General features: G+C 40.1%; 1 protein-coding gene across 9 annotated transcripts in view; it reads left to right on the top strand.

Annotated features, from left to right (window-relative positions):
- Positions 1-7,618: 7,618 nt before the first annotated feature.
- The window catches only part of DENND1A (DENN domain containing 1A), a 553,926-nt gene continuing 538,929 nt past the window's right edge, over positions 7,619-22,615 (top strand). For 4 of the 9 annotated variants that reach the window (XM_036913987.2, XM_036913992.2, XM_036913984.2 and 1 more), the window contains exon 1: positions 7,628-7,879. In XM_036913987.2, coding sequence (XP_036769882.2) covers positions 7,863-7,879 — 17 coding nt within the window. In that variant the 5' untranslated portion in view covers positions 7,628-7,862. Of the gene's footprint in view, positions 7,880-22,615 lie in introns of all 9 variants that reach the window. The other 5 variants (XM_036913988.2, XM_036913990.2, XM_036913985.2 and 2 more) reach the window with 3 other exon arrangements.

Here is a 22,615-nt window from a genome sequence, read left to right as displayed (position 1 = left end):
CCTGAAACTAGGGAGAGGAGTGGGCAGCCTGTCGAGACTCCATAGGTACTAATAGGAATTCAATTGACATTGGCATCTGGGCAAGGCTTCAGTCAGTGGTTCCCCTGCCCTGGATGTGGATCTGAATCACTTGTGGATGGAACTTGTTATAACACAGGGCCTTTACCTAGCTAGCATTTAATTTACCAACTGCTTGGCACTGTTAAGGATGACTCAATTCTGGATTGCATATGGCACTCCCCATACAACTCTGATGGGTTTTTTTTTCTTTCTTAACATTTTATTTGGAATCAACTTCAAACTTAACAAAAAGTTGCAAGAAAGGTACAAAAAATCTGTACACCCTTTAGCAAGATTGACCTATTACAAAACATTTTGCTCCATTTTGCTTGTCATTCTGTGTGCATGCCTTTTTTCTGAGCCACTTGAGATGAGTTGTGTAACAAACATATCCTCACATCCTTTGGTGTGTTTTCCCTAAGAATAAGGACGCTCACATAACCACACTAGACCTGCCCGTGAGTAAATTGCACATTGACAGAACATTTGTATTTAAATCTACCCACTGTGATTTCCAGTGGCATCAGTTAACCTCATGTTTAGTTGTCCTGCCTCTTTGGCTCCTTTAATCTGGAGCATTTCCTCAGCTTCTTAGTCTTTTATGACATTGACATTGGTGAAGAATATGATCCTTCTCCCAGCCATTCCTTTTGCTTGAAGAGTGCTTATTTGGGGTTCATCTGGTGTTTCTTCATGCTTAGATTCTGGTTGTGGATCTCCAGCTGGAACGGGACGTAAGAACTATACTGATGGGTCCTGTTTTTGTGATGTACATTGCAACAGGAATATGTGGAATCCACAAAGAAACATCTTGCATTATATTTATATTTAAAAAACCCCCACAAGGCCTCTAATCTTGTTTGTGAATCAGAATTTCCTGGGTGAGAATGCTGGACTCCATTACCAACAAGCATCACAGATGATGCTGATACACATAGCCAGTTATGGGAACCAAGGCCTCAAATATCAATTCTCAGTGATCTTTCTTAGAGTTTGGCTTTTATTGGTTTGTTGTTAAGAAGACAACTAACTATATAATAATACACACTGAGCCATTATCAAATGCAAGGCTAATCTATGTACTTCACATACCTTCACACACTTCTCACAATGATTCTACAAGGAAGGTACTATTATCCCTATTTTACATGTGATGAAACGGAGTCAGAGAGAGGTTAATCATTTGCCTAAGGTTACACAGGCAGACAAGCAGTCTGGCTGCAGAGCCCATGTTCTTAGCTTTTACAAGAAAAGACTTAAGTGCGTCATTTCAAATCCAGGTACAGCCGGGAGAGGACTGCAAAGGAATTATATAAAATATTTATTATTGTTTAAAAAATTTTTTAAACCATATAAAGTGATTATTATCATTAAGAAAAATAATGTTTGATGAATTAATGAATAAATTCATGAAGGAAAATCATAGTAAGATAAAACATGGTATCTTAGGAAACTAAAAAACACATCCACAATTAGGAGTTAGAGCATCTGGGCTGAGTCCCGGCTCCATCAACTTTCTGGCTGTTTGATTTCAAGTAAGTCACATTAGCCACCAGTGTATCAACATCTTCACTTTAAAAGCAAAGACAACAACTCTCTCTGATTATTGAAGAGCTGGAAAAATATTATGTGGGTAGGTATTCATTAGGTAGTCTCATTAACAATAATAAAAAATGAACCATATAACCAGAGAGCAGGTGAGCATCTTGGCTAGTAATCACAGAACAGGTGGGGCTCAAGCACTGTTAGTCTTCAAAAGAAGGTAAAGACCTTTACCTTACACCATATAGAAAAAATTGGCTAAAAATGGATCAAAGACCTAGATGTAAGAGCTAAAACTATAAACCTCTTAGGAAAAAAACGTAGGGGAAAAACCTTATGAAATGGGACTTGGCAATGATTTCTTGGGTTTGACACCAAAGGTAGAGGCAACAAAAGAAAAAATAGATAAATCGGACTACATCAAAATGTTAAAACTTTTCAGACATTACCAGAGTGAAAAGGCAATCCACAGAATGGGAGAACATATTTGCAAATCATATTATCTGATAAAGGTTAATGCCCAGAATTTGCAAGTAACTCCTGTAAAACTCAGCAGCAACATAAAGACAACTTGGTTAAAAAATGAGCAAAGGACTTGAATAAATACTATTCCAAAGAGGATATACAAATGGCTAATAAGCACATGAAAAGATGGTTAGAGTCACTACCATGAAAGAAATGCAAACCAAAACCACAATGAGATAGAACCTCACACCCATTAGGATGGCTAATATGAAAAAGACAGAAAATAGTTAAGTGTTGGTGAGGATATGGAGAAATGAACACTTGTGCCCTACTGGTGGGAATGTAGAATGGTGCAGCTGCTGTGGAAACCAGTATGGCGGTTCCTCAAAAAATTAAATATAGAATCACCACATGATCTAGCAATTTTACTTCTGGCTATATACCCCAAAGACCTAAAAGCAGGGACTCAAGAGATATTTATATATCATGTTCATAGCAGCATTATTCGCAGTGCTGAAAGGTGGAAACAACTCAAGTGTCCATCATAAGGTAAACAGATAAACCAAACGGGGTCCATGCATACAGTGGAAAGGCAGGAGGTTCTGACATATGCTTCAGCATGAATGAACCTTGAGGACATTATGCTAAGTAAAATAAACCAGTCACAAAGGACAAATACTGCATGATTCCATTTTTATGAGGCTCCTAGAGTAGTCAAATTCACAGACAGAAAGTAGAACCATGGTTGTTAGGGGCTGGAGGAAGGAGGAATGGGGCATTAGTGTTAATGGATGCAGAATTTCATTTTGGGGAGGCTTTGAAAAAAGTTCTGGAGATAGATGGGGTGATAGTTGCACAAGAATATGAATATATTTAATGCCACTGAACTGTACTTAAAAATGGCTGAAGTGCTAAATTTTATGTTATGTACATTTTACCACAATTAAAAGAAGAAAATATAAAAAATAAAAGGTGAAACACTGTACTGGTTTAATATACTAAGTTCATGTTTAAGGAAGAAAGCATTTCCCAAATCTTGTTCTGGGGCTTATTATTCCTAGGCGATGGGTCTCAAAATGAGGGATTTGAAGTCACTTATTTATTTATTTAATAAATATTTATTGGTCACTGCATTCATGCCAGGCTCTGTACTAGATGCTGAGGTCTAGGTATAGGCAAGCCTACTGAGGTTTCTGTCTTTATCAATCTGTCAGTTCAGTAGAATAATATTCCCATGTACTAAATACCAAATATATAATAGGAATTTTGCATTATTATTTCATTTCATCTTCATGATTAAGGAATTATAATCCCTTTATTAAAAATGAGGAAACTAAGGCTCAGAGAGTTTAAGTAACTTTCTCCAAGTTCTCTCAACTAAAACTTGGGTCTGCTTGATTCCAGAGTCCATTCTCTAATTACTGGTATAAACGCCTTAGGAAATCCAATGCACTTTGCTACATGAATGTCTGTGACATGTTCAGTAAAGAAACCTATTTAAAGAGGGTATGATTCTGCTTATCCTAAACTTCATTAAATAATCCCCCCTTTTTTGGGTGAGGGGAGCAGAACCCCTACTAATGGACTGTGGATTCTTTACATAGAATATAACCACAATACCTAAGAGAATTAAAAACATGTCTACACAAAAATGTGTACGTGAATGTTCATAGCAGCATTATTATTCATAATACCCAAAATGTGGAAACAACCCAAATGTCCATCAACAGTGAAATGTGGATAGAAAAATGTGGTCTATCCATACAGTATAATATTATTCGGCAATAAGAAAGAAGGAAGGACTGATAGGTGGTACAACATGGATGAACTTTGAAAACATTATGCTAAGTGATAGAAGTCAGATAGAAAGCCCACATTATATGATTCTACTTGTATGAAATATCCAGAATAGGCAAATCCACAGAGACAGAAAGTAGATTCATGGTTGCCTGGGGCTAGGGAAGAGGAGGAAGGTGAGTGGCTGCTAATGGGTGCAGGAATTCTTTTTGGGATGATGAAGTGTTCTGGAATGAGATAGTGCTGATAGTTGTACAACTTTGTGACTATACTAAATGTATAGTTATGAAAGCCACTGAATTGTACAAGTTGAAATGGTGTATTTTATGGCATGTGAAATTTTATGTCAATTAAAAAGAGAAGAATGTAATCACAACCAAGCATACTAGGAACAACATGCCACTGGCTGGCCCACTAGTCCTACGTTTCATAATGTATCACTGGTGGGATATTAGAGTTCCTTGGGGTTGCTGTCCTCCTTACCTCAATAGATGGAGCCCTCTAAATCCTAAGCAGAATAACAAAACAAGTACAGAGGAATGAAGGCAGGCTTGGAAACTGAAGAGCTTCAAAGTGTCTGTGCGGGTGGTATAATACACACGGCTTGGACTTTAAATCTGCTAGATACGCTTAGGTAGCCTATTTTGACAAGCGCCCAGAAGGTAAAGCTTCTAAACCTCTTCTCATCACTGGAAGGTTTCAACTCCAACAATTGATGATGCCCTGTACTTGGCAGGGAGGTCCCCTTTTATTTGAATGATATCAGATTCACCTAGGATTAAAGGAATTATAAACCAATAAACTGCTGAATTATAGATTTTTGGAAATGAAAAGGATTTTGGAGAGAGACATCTGGCCTGATTCTCTTATTTTGGATATAGGGAAACTGAGGCCCAGGGGCTTATCCGAGGTCACATAGCCAAGCATGGCTTGGCTGATGCTACTGGTTGTCTTGTAATATCCCTTCTCTTCTTCTTCCCTGGTAATGATCCCCAACCTCCTTCTGGCCAAATGCAATGTAAATTGAAATGGTGTAAACAACTCCAGGGAGGTGTAAAGATTAGGGGTTAGGGTGGGGCATGACCTTCTTCCTACCTGCTGGCTGGGTCGCAGGTTAGATGGCTAGAATTGAAGCAGCCATCGTTGATCACAAGATGGAAGCTGCATTTGGAGAATAGGGAAGCAACAAGATAGAATTCTGGGTCACCAAATCAAAGGGATCATAGTCTAACAGGCACAGAAAACAGTATACAAGCTGATGAGGAAGTAACACCACCTCAAGGTCAAATCAGCTGCCTTGTCTTGTCCCTGTGACTTCAGATCTTAGAGTATGCGTTATGGAATTGTCATTCCAGTTCTGGAATGTTCTTCTCCAGACTTTATGTGAAAGAGAAATAAACTTTCATTTTTTCAGCCACTGTTATTTCAATCTTCTATTATTTACAGTTGAACTGAATTGTAAATGATTCAGAATGTAAACAATTACATTCTGGGCTGGGAACTCAGGCCTCCTGATTTCAAGTACAGGATTATTTATTATGAAGATTATTACTATTAGCAATAAAAGCCAGGCTGTGCTAAGTGTCTTGTCTGTAAGAGTTGCTGCTAATTTTTGAGTGCTTCCTATATACTAGCCACTGTTTAAGAACCATTAACTCATTTAACTCTCATGTCAACTCAGTAAGTTAGATCAGTTTCCTTATTTCCATTTTACAGATAGAGGGCCTGAGGCACAGAGAGAGTGAGTAACTTACCCAAAGGCATTTATTTAGTAAAACGCAGAGTTGGGATTTGAACCCAGGCAGTCTGGCTCCAGAGACTGCATTCTTTTCTCTTATGATGTGAACTCATCATCTTCTATAACCACATAAACAAGAAGGAAATGGAAGCAGACAATTGCCTAATCATTTGCTTAAAATCTCTCTGCTAGTCACTGATGCAGCTAGCAGTTGAAGCCAGATTCCTAACTCCCAGTTCAATGCTCTCTCACCAGACCACCCTGTAGTCGCAGAGGCCACCTGGACAGATACATACCCCACCACCTTCAGTCTCTCTTCCAATGCACACACACACACACCACCCAGCAGGCACCAGACATTTTTGTGGCCAGGATGGCTACAATCTCCTTTGAAAAGCAGCCAGCTTTGCCCTCCACCAAGTAACTTTGCTTTATTTATAGTCTCCTGCTCAGAGCTTTTGAACTGGTTGCTCATTCCAGGGAAGATCTTGATAACAATGGTTCCTTGGAGAGGGTTCATAGGAAACGAGGTGAATAAACCCTACAGAGGCCCTGCCTGTCTAGCAGAGCTTTTCTCCTGGGGGTGTTTATAAGTCAGTGTTGGTGTCTGGGTGCAAAAGACTTTGAATTCAAAATGGCAGTTTGGACATTGGAAAAAAGTTCATCCTTTACCTTCAACAACCTCAGGACATAGGCAAGAGAGAAATTATCTCTATCCAGAACTCCAAAAGAACTTCTTGTTTTCTTTGCTCTCGGCAGAGGACCAGCTACTGTTGTGACTACTGGGTGGGGAGACATTCCATGAATTTGCAAGAGCTAGAGATGCAGAAAGCAAGAAAGGATGAATGGTATTTCAGAACAAAAAATTGTAAAAAAAATTTTTAAAAAGGAAAAGAAAAGACTAATTTCCAAAGTGAACCATGAATCTACAGCATCTTCTTACTTGTGGCCAAAGGTGCCAATCTAAAGCATAACTATATCACATGTGTCTGGAATTATTCAGCCTGGATGCGAGTCTTCAGGCTATCAGTTGCTAGTTATATAACCTTGAGCACATCCATCAGTTTCCTGTTTGTGAAATGGGGGGGATAAACTAATTAGATTATTGTGAGGATTGGTGCTAACCACCTAGGGGTAATACAGGACCTGGTTCAGAGAGGACACTCACTCACCCACTCATGTAACGGCAGCTAATGGTAATCGTCATTACTTGCTTTGTGGTTCCTCCAGGCCTTAATGGAATGACTTCGTGATGTTCATGAAAGTTGAGAGCCTAGGAGGGGCAGTGTTGGGTAGCTGGTTGGTCATCTTGCTTTCAAAATGCATTCGTTTGTGTTGAGTTCTCTCTGTTGGGGACTTGCTATGGTGACATGAGTTTTCTGTACTGGAGCCCCCAAAATGGCTGCTGATAAAGGCAGGCAGAGGTCCTCAAGCGTGGGGCAGAGCAGAGCCACTAAATGGGTTTTTTGAAACCCCCAGGTAGCTTTCCTGGGTTTGTGAGGTCTCCTTGAAGGTCTAAGGGAATAGGAAGGGGCCTCCATCAAGGCCCATGTTGGTGAAGCGGATGGTGTGATAGAGAAAAGGGTCTGTGCCCCCCTTAAGGAACTTACTGTATAAAAAGCGATTTAAAAAGGGAAAACTTGTGTTTTCATGGAGCCTGAGTGGGGGATTACCTCCGTATCAGAGCTACTTGGAAGGGATAGTTCCTTTGGAGAAGAACGGGTGAAGGCTTCTTCAGGTGACCTCAGGGTCTCCATGGGATGAGGGTCTTTCCCGGGGTTGTTGGTAGAGGTTTTATGGGCGCGGAGTGCGGGGGAGGTCTTTTGGGGCCTCGGGACACTGGGCGCGAAGCTCTGCAGACCAGCGGGCTGGAGCGCCGTTCCGCCCCCACCGCACTCAGGCCGCCCGCCTCCCGCCAGCCGACTACACTTCCCGGCAGCCCCCGCGGGCGGCGGCGGCGGCGGCGGCGGCAGCGCGGGCGGGAGGGGGCGGCGGTGTGAGAGGCGGAGGGGGCGGCGCTCACCGGGTACGCGCGCCGGCGACCATGGCGTTCGCCGGGCTGGGGAGAGTACATTAAACCCCGGGGACGGCGGCCGCGACGACGACGACGAGGAGGGAGCGAGCCTCGAGCGGGCGGGCCCAGCCAGAGGAAAGGGAGGAAGGGGCGGGGAGATCGCCGGAGGGAGGCTGGTCAGCCGCGGGCGGGCGGGCAGCGCAGCGCCGAGAGGGGCCCGCGGGCCCATGAGGAGGCCTGGGGACCATGGGCTCCAGGATCAAGTGAGTGCGGCGGGGCCGGGCTCTGGGCGGCGAGGCCGGGCAAAGGCTGCAGGCCGCGGGCTGCGCGGGGGACTTGTTGCCGGGACCTGAGGGGTGCCCCCGCGTGCCGGCGTCACGCGCGAAGGGGGACGGTTGCTATGGCAATCCAGGCAGGCGCGGGGGCGGGGTGCGCGTGAGGTGGAAGGGCGCCGGCGGGCAGGTGTCCCCTCCTCACCTGAGGGCGGGAGCAGCCAAGATTACTAGGTGGCCTTCTCACCGGGGTTACAGGGAGCCTCTGAAAATGGTCACACAACTGTTGGGGGGAGGGCGAGAAATCTCCGGAAGTGGGTCCCCAATTGGTTGTGTTTGGGGCTCCCCTGCGTGTTGGGCAGGTTCTGAAAGGTTGCAGCCTGCCTACTTAAGGTTTGCGACCCCTTAAGTCGCGTGAGGTTCCAGAGGGAGGGGCTGCTCATGGCCTTAAGGTCTGGATGGCCTGGGGAGGAAGGCTCTTTTCTCTCTTCTCCGGTTTTCCCGTCTTATCTCTGAAAGGCTCCGCACAGCAAGGGCCAAAGGCTGTGAAGGAAGACATCTCTGGCATGTAATAGAGCACCTGATCTTGATAATTGTTGGAAAGGCTTTGTAATCCAATCTGGCAGATTCTCTCATTCATTCACCTGGAGTCCCCTGTGTGGGGTTAGTTTTCCTCGGGGAAATTATTAATACATCTAACTTCAAAACCTATTGAAACATAATTGTCCTCCTTCTAGAGCTAGAAGTTGACTTTGGAAAGTGCAACTTTTATGCAGTCCAATTTGGGTGTGTTGCGTTGGACTCTATCTCCCCTCCCAGCCAGGACCTCTTTTGGCCTCTCCCTTCCTCAGCTTCAGAACATGAGATGCCTTATCTCTAATCACTAACAAATGTTCACTTTTTCTCTATGAGTAATAGGATTGTTTGAGGACACTTAAAAACAAAGTCGACAGCATAGGGTTTTCCTTAAACAGCCTTCACAGGACATTTTTAAACCGGATTACAATAAAGTCTGTGGAATGTGTTTATTTTAGCATTCTGAGAATTATGCTAGGGAAGTTTGAAAGGGAAGGGGCCTTGAGGGCAAACTCTAATAATTATTCAAATAATTGCATTTCATGCCCATTCAGTGTGACCCTTGCCCAGCCTTATAGTCAGTCTCCTGACCAGCTTAGGCTTCCCATTTGCAAAATGTGGTTAATACGTACTGCCCCAGTCCTGAGACATCCACTAGATGAAACTAGAAAAGTTTGCCTGTTATTATAATGAACATGGAAGGGTTGGATGAGTACACCATTATTTCTTGATTTTTGTGGAAATGAGGTGAAAATGTTAGAAGCATGCTCCAAACAAGAGTTTAAGAGGCTTGGGAGGTAAAAAGACAGAGTTCCTGAAGCAGTGGGATTAAAGAGGCACTCCAAGTATAGCTCATGTTTCCAAGTGAGAGTTGTAAGCTTGGATTTCAATAGCACTTAGAAACACTTTCCAGAAGCCACCTTAGCGTCACAGAGTATGCTTGTGAGGATGCTTACCTCTTGTTACCAAGAAGTTCAGAAATTTGCCTTACGTGAGGCAGGCAGTGTCAGAACTAGCATGAAAATCCAAGTAGAAGTTCAGATGCTTAGTCATCAGGTCTCTGTCTTGCTCTTGAAGGTCGCAGGTAGACAAATACATTCCTCAAGTGTGTTTTGTGGAAACTGTCACTGTAATATCTGAGCACTTGGGCAAAAGAACTCAGTAAGGCATGAAATAAGCATGAACTTAGTATAAAGAATAGCCTTGTTGATCTTAAAACTAGACTGCTCTGTGATAAAAACTTAGGCTTGGAAATATGTTAGCTTTACTTGTGGTGAGACTGAAAGAATATGAAGGGAAAAGTTATGAGAAGTTGTGATTTATAGTGACTGTTGCCTAAGCAGCTTCTGTCTGCACACAGTAATGGGGACACACAGGTGGCATGGAAACCATCTGCATAAGTGCTGCCTTAGTTGTTGGAGGAAACAGCTTTGATTACTACTGACCATTCTACCCTGACAGGAGAGAGCAATATTAGGTGTTGAGCGGGCTGAGTTGAAATCTAAGTGTGCAGGCTCAGTTGTCTTGGGTGCTGGGGACAGGGAGCACTGTGGGGCCCCTCTGCTTGGCTGCCAGTATTTTCTCTTGCTTATCTCTGATGGCTGTGTGGCCCAGTCAGGCTGAACGAGGTGGAATAAGATCTGGGTTCCAATTCCAGCTCTTTTGTCTACTGAGTATGAAACTTTATACAATACGTTTCAAGTAATAGAGAAGAAAGTTTTGATGATCAAGGAATTAGACTGTTAATGTGAATGAAGAGCAGTACTTAACATTCTCTCCTTAAAAAAATAAGCGATTAAAAACATACTCTCTGTAATTGGGAAGCTGGTGTCTGTTGTATGATCAGTAATAAAGCAGTTGAGTGGCTAAGTGCACAGGTGTTGAATTTAGTGCCTGATCAGACTTTCCTTCCAAGCTAAGGCTGGTTGAGTACAATCTTTGTGTCAGCCGCAGTGGTAATGCTTTATGTAAACCATTTCATCAAATTGTAACAACTGTCCAATGATGTAGGTACTTTTAACCACGTTTTTAAAATGAGAGATAGGGAGTTTATAGGCCGAAGATCAGGTGCTATCTCCAGGAAGCCTGTCCTGGTGTCAGTTCCCCACTCCCCAACTCTGCCCCAGCCCAGGCCAGGTACCCCTCTTCTGTTCATTCTCTCCCCAGTCTAGGCCAGCTCTCTCTTCTGTGTTTCTGTGGCTCCTTGTGTTGATCACTCATAACACTAAATGCAGTTCCTTGACTCCCATTCTAAGCCAGACATAAACTTCTTAAGAGCAGACACTGTCTTGTCTTCGAGTCCCTGTGTCAAACCCAGTACCTGACACACAAAGGTGTTTAGGAAAAGTTTATGGAATGCGTTTAAGAAGTGTGTTAGGATCTGAATTAAGGTGTTTTTGTTTTTTTTTTTTACAAGTTTTTAAACTTTTTAGGTGGACAGTTATTCCTATTTTTTTTCCTAAAGGGTATTTACTTCATGTTCATTTTAATAAAGGAGCATTGTCTTGCCTCAAACCAAACATCTACTTGACAAAGAAAAAGTCACCGCTATGCAAGTAGCACCCTGGAAAGCTCCTAAACCTTAAGCCTGAGTAGACATTTATCTAGAGGGCTACAAGGAGTCATTGTAGCTGGCAATCTTGGACAGGTATGTTTAAATCTTATTTAGGGTTTAAGTGATCCCAGCAGACTAGAATGTGGTTAATATGAAGCAATTTAACTGATAATGCAGACACACAGCAGGAAACTGTGTGGCAGTTTAATATTGCTTGTGGTGACATTCTAGAAATTGTTTCCAGGCACCAAGGGCAGGAAATGGATTGTAAGTAATGAAAGGAAGTATTCTAAGTGAGATTGAAGAAACCTGACATTTATCGATTTGGAGAAAAGCTAAGATTTGAAGGCATAGGGACAGGACAGGGTGGCTGATTTGGCCTTGTGGTGGTGGTCATTCTGCATTAGCCTGTATACCTGTCTTCTGTCCCTGTCAGACCATGACCAGAAATGTATTCATTCACTTATTTACCATTGAACTAAGAAGAGTGTGAAGAACATATTAAGCACTCGGTAAATGCTAGTCATTATTGTTACCATAATTAGTAGTAGTACTATGTTACATATCTGTTAGTGTGCTGAATACAAGGGACACAAAAATGAAAAGATTTTTCTTCGCTTTAAGGCTTTTCCAAATAGTAATGAGACAGAAATGCAAAAGAAAACCAACTCCCTCCAGGGCCTCTCCCCACCAAAAAAACCTGAGTGTAGTACAGTAAGGTTATTGCTATGGTGGAGATGCAGCCAGTGATGAATAGGTGAACAAATGAAGGAAAGACTGTCTTCCAAGGGGGGCTCAAGGAAGGAAGGCTTCATCATGAAGGCGATGTTTTAGTTGACACAGGAGAAATGAGTAAGAGTTTGAAAGGGATAGAGTAGTGGTAGAGGGAGTAGAGGCTGTGGGGATGGCAGTGGCAATCGTGGTGATGGTGGCAGTGGTAGTAGTCTTAATAGAGTGAGCAGTAGGTGTGAAGACGTGGTGTATTAGGGAAATAAAAATACTAACTACCATTTTTCAGGCACTTAAATGCCAGGAATTATGTAGACATGAATTTTCATGGTGAATAGAACATACATATTCGTTCCTACTTTCATGGAGCTTACAGTCCGGGGGCCTGCAGACTGAGAAAAAGCAAGTCAGTTCTTGTCAAAGCTATGTGGATGTGCTTTAAGGGAAACAAACCGATGCTGAGAGAATGAGGGGAGCAGCTGTCGTATTTTAGAGTGGTGAAGAAGGCTTATTGTAGAGCTGACATTTGAGCTGAGACTTAAAGGATGAGAAGGCATTAGTCACGTGGAGACTGGGCAAGGCTCCTCATTCTTGGCAGAGAGTAGAACACATACAAGGGCTCTGAGGTAAGAACACCCTAGCTGTGTATTTCAGGACCAGATAGAAGGCCAGTGGATTTGAGTCATAATTGACAGCAGAGAGGCTTGAGGTAAGGTCAGAGAAAGAGACTGGGGCCTGAGCAGGGACTCGAAGGCTGTGGTAATCTGAACACAACTTTAAGATGTAATTCACATCAAACTTTGTATCTGTAAAATTAAATTTTTTTAGAGTATAGGTAAATGGTTTTTAGTATACTCACAAAAATGTGATCGATACTGCTATCCAATTCCAAAACATTTTCATCACCTCAGGAAAAAACCCCATACCCATTAGCAGTCACTCCCCAGTCTTCCACAAACCCTTGCCCAAAGGAATCAGTAATCTACTTACAGCTGCTGTAGATTTTTCTATTTTGGGCATTTCATGCAAATGGAATCATATATATAATCCTATGTCTTTCGCTTAACAGAATAATTCCAAAGTTTATCATATACATATATGAGTATTTCATTACTTTTTATTGCTGAGTAATATTTCATTGTATGGATAGACCACTTTTATTCATCCATTCATCTGTAGTTAGGTATTTGGGTTGTTTTCATTGTTTTTTCACTGTTACAAGGTTGCTATGAACATTTTGTTTAGTTTCTCTTGGATACATACCTAGGAGTGGAATTGCTGGATCATGTGGCAACTCTGTTCCAGGACTTGTTTAACTGTTGCCCAGAGCAATTGCAACACTTTGTGTAAAGTGGTATCTCATTGTGGTTTTGATTTGGTTTGGCCCAAATATGTTGTGTAGAAAAGGAAAGATCAGAGTAGGCAGAGAGGTTTCTTAGAAGAGGTTGAAACTTGAACTGAAAGAAAGGTGAAGTTTGGAAAAGGAAGGAGGGATACCCAGAGGAAGAAACAGTGGAAGTTACAGGAATTGGAAGTGGTTATATACCCATCTTACTGTTTTCTGGTGCAGAGAATTAGCCTTGACTTCTTAGGATAGCGCTGCTCCAGCCTTTTCATGGACTGCCTGTTAAGGGATCCCATTACCAAAGGGCACCACAGGCTTGCTGCTTGAGGCCTGTTATATAGCACAACTGACATATCTCCCTACTGTGGGATAAGGCTAGGAATTGAAATGTGACTTCCTCTGTAGGGCTTCTCCCACTAATTCCTCTTCTCTTTCCTCTCTCTACCATAGTGCTTCCCACCCAGTCCCCACAGGAGGCAGTACAAAGACTTGGGTGGTGGAATAAAAGTCTTGTTGGAGACTGAGCTCCAGAATCGGTAACCTGAATTGTCATGACTTTTCTGGAAAATGTATTGGTGCTGCTCCGTATTCTAAGCTTAGCCATTGCAGTCAGCAGATAGGAAGATTGAAAAGGGAAGGTGAAACCTGGAGTAGTGCTGTAGGAAAATGTTTTTATTCAGGCTGTTAAATCTGTGTGTAAGCTCCTGGCTGGAATTCTGATTGTGGATTACAAAGGTTCAGCCTTTTTCCTGGCCCTAGGGGGAACTAATCTCTGGATGTGCAATATCCTTTTTGCTTCAAAGGATTTTGTTGGGAAATGGAAAGATAAACAAGGAAGAAAAATAAACCAAACCAGCCAAAACAAAGATGGTCTCCTCTACTTTTATTGGAATCCATACCCATTCTCTCCAAGTATTTAGGACTTGAAAAAGGAGCCAAATAAAGGAAGTAACAAAAGGTATATACAAAATACATAAGTTCTATAGAAAAGGTAGGTTATATTTCAGAGGTTCATTTGTAAATTGGTTATGGCATTTGGAATGTGTTTTTGTCTTAAGAGATGCTGTTGTGTATAAGTTAGTAGCTGTCAAGGATAATAAGAACATTCCAGGTGGAGGGAACTGTGTGCAAATGATGTAGGGATGTAACAGGTAGAGCCAAAATACAGGATATATGGATAATGGCTTGTGCCACTGGGACCTGATGCCTTTGAAAGATTGCATTGGGAATGTAATATAATCAGATTTGGGTTTTTAGGAAGATTATTCAGGCAGCAATAGTTTAAACAGTGATATCCCTGGCTGGTGAAAGATGAACTACTGGAATGTGAAAATGATATGTTAGAACTTGTATTTGTTTTTATACCAACCTTCAAAATTTGTTTTTGTGTGTTCTAATGTGTATATTAGTCTTGTAAGGCATTCTTATAATTTATAAAAACTATATACACGGATGTATATTCACAGTTTTTACTGATAGGAAGGAAAATTGGACACTACTGGTTTGAAGAAGTGTGTTATAGCTTATACTGCAGAAGATAAGGTTCTAAGTAAGATTTTTGGTTGTTGAAAGAAAAAGGACAGATTTGAGAAATTAGGTAGAATTGACGAGATTGGTGATAAATTACATGTAAGGGCAAGAGAAGAATCAAAGATGACTTGCCAAGGTTAGCGAAGTTATATTATAAATAAGTGTTTGGAAATTGAGGACTTGGTTATATATGTGTTTGCTTTTCTGAGGAAAAGTGAAAAGTTGTAATTGAGAGAAGGCATTTTAGTCTGCAGTGAGAAAGGAATAAATCTTTAAGGGCTCCATAGTGAATGTGTGTGCTTTGTTAGGTGAGGGCGACTTAAAGTGGGCTGGGCCAAGTTGCTGAGAGGAAACCTGTCCATGTTAGATGTACAGAGACAAAATAAACTTTTGAACTCACTTTGCCATAGGAAAGGTTTTAGAGATGTTGCATTGATCTTGCCTAGGCTGTATGAATAAATAGGAGGGAGGAAACCAATCTAGAGAAAGATGCTGTTTGACTCCAAGCCAACCGTTCTTGTACTCCAGGGCCTGAGAGGAGCAACTGGGGACCTAGGCCTTGGAGACACTCAGGTTTTAGTCCCCAGAATCACACACAATCCTCACCTGAATCCTAAATTTATGAGTTTTCTTATTTATAAAAGGAAGCTAATAAATTCACTTGTAGGTTGTTGTGAGGATTAAAAGTGATCTTGTGTCTAGCCCTCAGCAGAGAAATGACCATTTAGTAAATGGCAGCTATCACTAATACTGCTTGGAGAGGATGGGGTACACTTGTCTGAACAACCTGGAGTTAAAAAAAGGTCAAAAGAAAGCAAGTGTTCCTTTATTTATTTATTCATTCATACTTTTTTTTGGAGATGTAGAATAAGTATTTGTTTCTTCTCGGTATGTTACGATGATGCATTATATATTTTATCAAATTTATTTGAAAGATTGTGATCCTGATAAATTGAAAACACTATTCCTCTTGATGTAGGGAGGAAAGAAACTGAAAGTCTGCTAAGAGAGAGAAGATGAACATAGTTATGATGCAATAATTGCAAATAATTACAATAATATTTAAGAACATTTTATGCTCCTCTCCCACCAGTAATATTAAAAAATTTTATTCAGTTTCATAAAAGACTTATACCATTTATATTTAACTATGTTTAGTTGATACCACTGTTCATTTCTAGTCTTTTTAATATAAGTTATCATTCTCTTTTCTGGGTGCTTAAAATTGTTACTTAACTTTTTTCTTTTAGAAGAAATTAAAAAACCTGTAAATGTAGAGAGAATAGTATAATGAACCCCCTAACACCCATCACTTAGTTTCAACACTTTATTAGATTATGGCTTATTTAGTTTCATTTATAGATAACTGACCATCACTCCCTCCCCCACTCTATTGCCTTAGATTATTTTGAAACAAATCCCAGAAGTTATATTTCATCTTTAAATATTTCCATGTGTCTCTAAAAGATAGGCATTCTTTTAAGAAAACATAATAATATCACAACTAAAGAAAATTCCTTTATATCATCAAATATCCAGTAAGTGTTCAGTTTTCTGGTTTTTCAGTTTTTTTCCTAAACAGTTGATTTGTTTGAATTAATACCATACATTGCAGTTGGTTGATATGTATCTCATAAATCTCTTTTCGCCCTTGCAGTTTATTTATTGAAGAAGTGGGCTATTTATCTCATGTAATTTTCCTTGCATCTTGTTTAACACATTCTGTTTCCGTCATTTCCTACAAATTGATGGTTAGATTTAGTGACTTGATCAGATTCAAGTTCATGTTCTTGGCAAGAATACTTAAAAGGTGTACCTCCATCAGGAGGCACATGATGTCTGGTCATCTCTTTGATCCATTAATTTATTAGGGGCTGTATATATTTTTGTTTAAATAATTTATTCATATTAGCTAGAATACTTCTATAAAGAAAAACTTGCCCATATTAGCTAGTTGGTTACCCTGAGATACAGTTTATGTAGGAAAGGCAGGATAAATACTTGATTCTCCTTATTTGTTTTTTCCAAAGGTGACTGATTTTTTTTTTCTGAGTGTCACTTTAAATACATATATTTAAATCTATTTGCTATATTTCAGTCTACTGGTGTTATCTTATTGATGTTGACTTTGTCCTATCTTTGTCTTGTGGGAGCTTCTTCAAGTTAACTTCTAGAGTTCTTTTGACAAGCAGTTTTTAATAGCTTCCTTGCCTTTTGGTATAACTGGGTATTCCAGACTCTAGTATGTTTCCTGCTCCAGATCTGTATTCCACTAAGTAGTTTGTTTTCTTTTGGTGGGAAATGGTATTAGAGATTACAGTCTGGGTTTTAGGACCTTGTTTTTGCTACTAGGTCAGTCTTTTTTTATAGGCTTCTCCAGGTGTCCAAACTAGGAAGTGAGTGTGTGTTGTGTGTTATTTTTTCTCGTACACAACAATAATAGTATACAGCAGTATAACTATTATAGTATACAGCTAATAGTAAACAACTAATAGTATACAGCAGTATAAGTATTATAACTCCTCTAAGGACCCAATTCCAATGTGTGTGTGGGGGAAGGAGGTCTTCCCCCCAACACAACACCAAGCAATTCTCAAATACCAGCAGGGTGTCTGAGAACTCTATTCTGATGCTATCTGCCCAGAGACAGCACCAGATTCCCCAGGTTAAGGGCTCCATCCTGCAAGATTGCTCTCCACCTCACCTCTAGCCTAAGGTCACCAGCCCCAGGCAGTTAACCTGTGCTTCTGACATACTGGCTGCAGAGTGGAGGTTCCCATGACCTCCCCCTTAGGTTCAATTAATTTGCTGGTGGGGCTCACAGAATTCAGGAAAACAGGAAAACACTTGTGTTTACCAGTTTAATAAAGGATACTGTGAAGAATTCAAGTTAATAGCCAGATGATAAATAGGGCAAGGTCCCAAATAAAGGAGCTTCTCTCCTTGTGAAGCTTGGGGCCTGGCTTGGCAGGTGGAACCGTGCTGGTTCCCCAAGCGTGGAAATTCTAACACAGAAGCAGGATCCAAGAGAATGGTAAGTTCTTCTCAGAGGTTTTTGTGAAGGTTTCATTACATAGTCATGATTGACTAAATCATTGGCCATTGGCTGATTCAACCTCCAGCCCTGCCCTTGGGTGGGGTCCAAAAGTCTCCTGAACATGACAAAACACCCATTTCACCTTTAAGACTCTTGCAGTATCTTTAGGAACTGTGGATGAAGCCCAAATATACCTGGGAAGTATATATTTGGTTATATGAATGGCCAAATATGTATTTCTTATGACTCATTATTTCACAGTGTGTTTGTATGTTTTAAAGGTAAACTACATCACATGTTCATATTGATATTTTCAGTTAATACTATAGCATTTTAATTCAGTCTCACCACTCATATCTGAATCTCCTATCACTCTTAACCAAAAGTCCTGATTTCCAAAGACACCAACATAAATACTCTTTTGCTTTGTCTCACAGTATCCCCACAACTCAACAGCATAAACACCAACAATATGATTGCTGAAAAGTTTTTTTGTTTAATTGGCAATTTTTTTGTCCTTAGAGTATATACCACTAGGAATGTATAGGCAAGTTACTGTTTTAGAACCACTAGCTTTTTTCTCTGTGATTGTGTAACCAACTCAATACATAGTTGTTTTTTTTTCTCAATCTTTTGGGGTTGCTTTTTAAATATTAATTTTGTTTTATAATTACATAAAATATATTGTTTCAAAGAGAAATCTACAAAAGATACATTCAGAAAAGTCTAACTTCTATCCCTACCTTATCACCCTGTACCAGTGGCTGGTTTTTATAAAATTTTCATTAAAGAAAAAATAAACATATATATTCACACCTCCTTTCACCAGCCCTTTAGATAAATGGTAGCATTCTCTGTACACTTTTCTGCCCTTTACTTTTCTCATTTTTTACTTTGTAAAGTGGTCACATGTAGCGGTATATAGAGACCATTCTCACTCCTCTGTAGGGATAGCAGAGTAGTCCATTGGATAGAAGGACCGTGGGGTATTCAACAGTCTCATACTGAATAATCATTTAGGTTGCTTCCAGTGTTATTACAAGTGGTACTGTAATGGATTGCAGGTGGATTGGTCTTTGCTTTATTGTGCTTTGCAGATACAACGTTTTTAAAAATTTGAGGATTTTTGCAACCCTGTGTCAAGCAAGTCTAATGGCACCATTTTTTCAACAGCATTTGCTTACTTGATGTGTGTGTTGCATTTGTTAATTCTTGTAATATTTCAAAAAATTCTTTTTAATTATTTTTTTGTTATGGTAATTATGACTCCCTGAAAACTCATATGATGATTAGCACTCTTTATCACTGAAGTATTTTTTTTTATTAAGGTGTCATTGATATACACTCTTACGAAGGTTTCACGTGAAAAACAATGTGGTTACTACATTCACCTGTATTATTGAGTCCCCCCCATACCCCATTGCAGTCATTGTCCATCAGTGTAGTAAGATGCCACAGAGTCCCTATTTGTCTTCTCTGAGCCACACTGTCTTCCCTGTGACCCCACACACACCATGTGCACCAGTCACGATACCCCACAATCCCCTTCTCCCTCCCTCCCCACCCGCCCTCCCACACCCCTCCCCTTTGGTAACTACTAGTCCCTTCTTGGAGTCTGTGAGTCTGCTGTTATTTTGTTCCTTCAGTTTTGCTTCGTTGTTATACTTCACAAATGAGGGAGATCATTTGGTATTTGTCTTTCTCTGCCTGACTTCACTGAGCATAATATCCTCCAGCTCCATCCATGTTGTTGCAAATGGTAGGATTTGTTTCTTTCTTATGGCTGAATAGTATTCCACTGTGTAAATGTACATCTTCTTTATCCATTCATCTACTAATGGACACTTAGGTTGCTTCCATTATCTTGGCTACTGTAAATAGTGCTGCGATAAACATAGGGGTGTATCTGTCTTTTTGAATCTGAGAAGTTGTTTTCTTTGGGTAAATTCCTAGGAGTGGAGTTCCCTGGGCAAATGGTATTTCTATTTTTAGTTTTATGAGGAACCTCCATATTGTTTTCCACAATGGTTGAACTAGTTTACATTCCCACCAGCAGTGTAGGAGGGTTCTTCTTTCTCTGCATCCTTGCCAGCATTTGTTGTTCCTAGTCTTTTCTATGTTGGCCATCCTAACTGGTGTGAGGTGATATCTCATTGTGGTTTTAATTTGCATTTCCCTAATAATTAGCGATGTGGAGCATCTTTTCATTTGCCTGTTGGCCATCTGAATTTCTTCTTTGGAGAAGTGTCTGTTCATATCCTCTGTCCATTTTTTAATCTGGTTATTTGCTTTTTGGGTGTTGAGGTGTGTGAATTCTTTATATATTTTGGATGTTAACCCCTTGTTGGCTATGTCATTTACAAATGTATTCTCCCATACTGTAGGATGCCTTTTTGTTCTACTGATGGTGTCCTTTGCTGTACAGAAGCTTTTTAGCATAATGTAGTTCCATTTGTTCATTTTTGCTTTTGTTTCTCTTGCCCGAGGGGATGAGTTCAGGAAAAAGTTGCTCATTCAAGAGATTTTTGCCTATGTGTTCTTCTAAGAGTTTTATGGTTTCATGACTTACATTCAGGTCTTTGATCCATTTTGAGTTTACATTTGTGTATGGAGTTAGACAATAATCCAGTTTCATTCTCTTGCATGTAGCTGTCCAGTTTTGCTAACACCAGTTGTTGAAGAGGCTGTCATTTCCCCATTGTATGTCCATGGCTCCTTTATTGTATATTAATTGACCATATATGCTTGGGTTAATGTCTGGGCCCTCTAGCCTGTTCCATTGGTCTATTGGTTTTCATGATCCTATTTTAAGGAGAATGTTCTTAACAGCAGGGCCATTAAACTTTTTTTCTTATAATCCACCACAAATTAAAAATTATACTACATTTTTTTTTTGTTTCATATCTGGATATATATTTTATTTAGTTTTGCACTTATTTGTACAAGGTAGCACTGGGGGACCAGCCCTGTATAGATTGCTGCCCAGGGCATCACATGAGTACTTCCATCCTCATGTTGCAGACAGAAACCTCTACTTTGCAGCCTTTGTGGAGGCTCATTTGAGTTTCTTGTTATCTGAAAAATGTCTACTTTCTTACAGTTGACTAAGAGTTTTTATATTCATTAGAGTTCCAGGCTCCACCTTTGGGAGCCTGAGCCTTGGCTTTGACTTTGGCCTTGGTGCTTCTGGCCAGCAGAGCCTGGTACCCTGGCAGTGTCAAAATAAGTTTGTCTCCTAAGTTTAGAACTGATGCCTTTCAGGACCTTGAGCTTGACAAAGGCCTTGTCTTAGTGTTATGTGTCTCTGTCTTCTTTAGACCCTCTGGATACTATTTCTGTATCATTTTGGAACTGGTTATGTGTGGTGCAGTTCTGGACTTGGCCATTTCTGCTTTGCTGCCTACAACCCAGAAAGTGCCTGAGGCTGGAAAAGAGAGAGCCATACCTGGATTTTGATTTTTTAAAATAGTATTCTCTTTCTCCCTGTCCCTGGGTTTCTAAATCCATCTCCCCCCTTGCATTATTTGCTTCATCATATCTTTAATTTTTTTCCAAACTTGAACTCATACTTGTAGTTTTATAAAGGTTATTTTTTTCCCCTTTTTCCTGATGGTTCCTTCCTGCCTTCCTGTTCTGATTTGTATAAATTCAGCTGTATTGTTTTAATCCTGGAATGTCCCTTTATCACTCTCCTATTTCATGATTTCTTGGCCCCTGTGTAATTTCATTTTAATTTGTCTGCTGTAGTACAAATTCAGGTTCTTAGAGAAGACAGTCACACCAGTGGACTTAAAGAAACAGCTCATTTGAGTTTTTGCATATCGGAAAAATGTCTACATTCTCATACTTCATCAAGAGTTTTTATGTTCATTAGGGTTCTAAGTTGAAAAAATTTCCTGCAGAACTTTGAAGATCTTTTTCCACTGTCTTTTAGCTGGTTTCCTCTGACACTGCTCTGGAAGTGTAGTGAATTACATTTATTTTCAAATGTTAAACTAACTTTGCATTCCTGGGATAAACCCATTTGGTCATTAAAGATTATCTTTTTTATACATATTGCTGGATTCAGTTTACTTATATTTTATTATGTTTGCATCTGTATTCATAACAGATTTTGGCTATAATTTTCCTTGTAATGTTCTTGTCAGATTTTGGTATTAAGGTTATGCTGGCCTCATAAAAAAGAAAGAGGGCTCTATTGAAAAAAAACTATTGAAAGATTTGTGTAGTTTTTTAGTACAAAAAAGTTTTCAGTGCTTACAGAGTTTTAGATAAGCAAGGAAAGTCCCTACATTGAATTTAGGAAAATTGAGTATTACTTGTAAGTAATGGGAATAGGGAAATTCTTATCTGTGTTTCCCAAAATATGAGGAATAGGTAATCCCTCCTTCCCCCACTCCACCCTAATGCTCTTTCTATCCTCCCTCTCCTCTCATTATATACACAGATTTATTTTACTTTTTTTTGGCTGAATAATTCAGTATCAAGTTATGGTCATCATGACATTTTATCTTGTAGTATTTTAGTGTACATCTCCTAAGAACAAATACATTTTCCTATATAACCACAATACTTTCATCACCATTAAGAGATCTTATGTTCATAGTGATATTATCTAACAAACAATCCATGTTTAAGTTTCACAGTTTAATAATGTCCTTTGCAACTGTTCATTTTTGAGCCTGAGTTCAATTAGGGATCATGTATTGCATTTAGTTGTCATGTCTCTAGTTCCCTTTCATTTATACAATTCTTCTGTCCCTACACCCCTTCCCCTGTCTTTTTTTTGTCTCTGACACTGAATTTTTAAAGAATCCAGACGAGTTGCTTTATAGAATGTCCCACATTTAGGATTTGCCTCAATATTTCCTCATGCTTAATTTCTTGTTTAAGTATTTTGGCAAAAGTACCACATAGGTAAAGGTAATGTGTCTAATGCCATGTACTTCTATTTTC

This window comes from Manis pentadactyla, chromosome 3 (assembly GCF_030020395.1).
Source record: "Manis pentadactyla isolate mManPen7 chromosome 3, mManPen7.hap1, whole genome shotgun sequence".
In the NCBI taxonomy this organism is placed as follows: Eukaryota; Metazoa; Chordata; class Mammalia; order Pholidota; family Manidae; genus Manis; species Manis pentadactyla.
The sequence above is the reverse complement of the archived record's forward strand: the minus strand, read 5'-3'. Positions and strand labels throughout refer to the sequence as shown.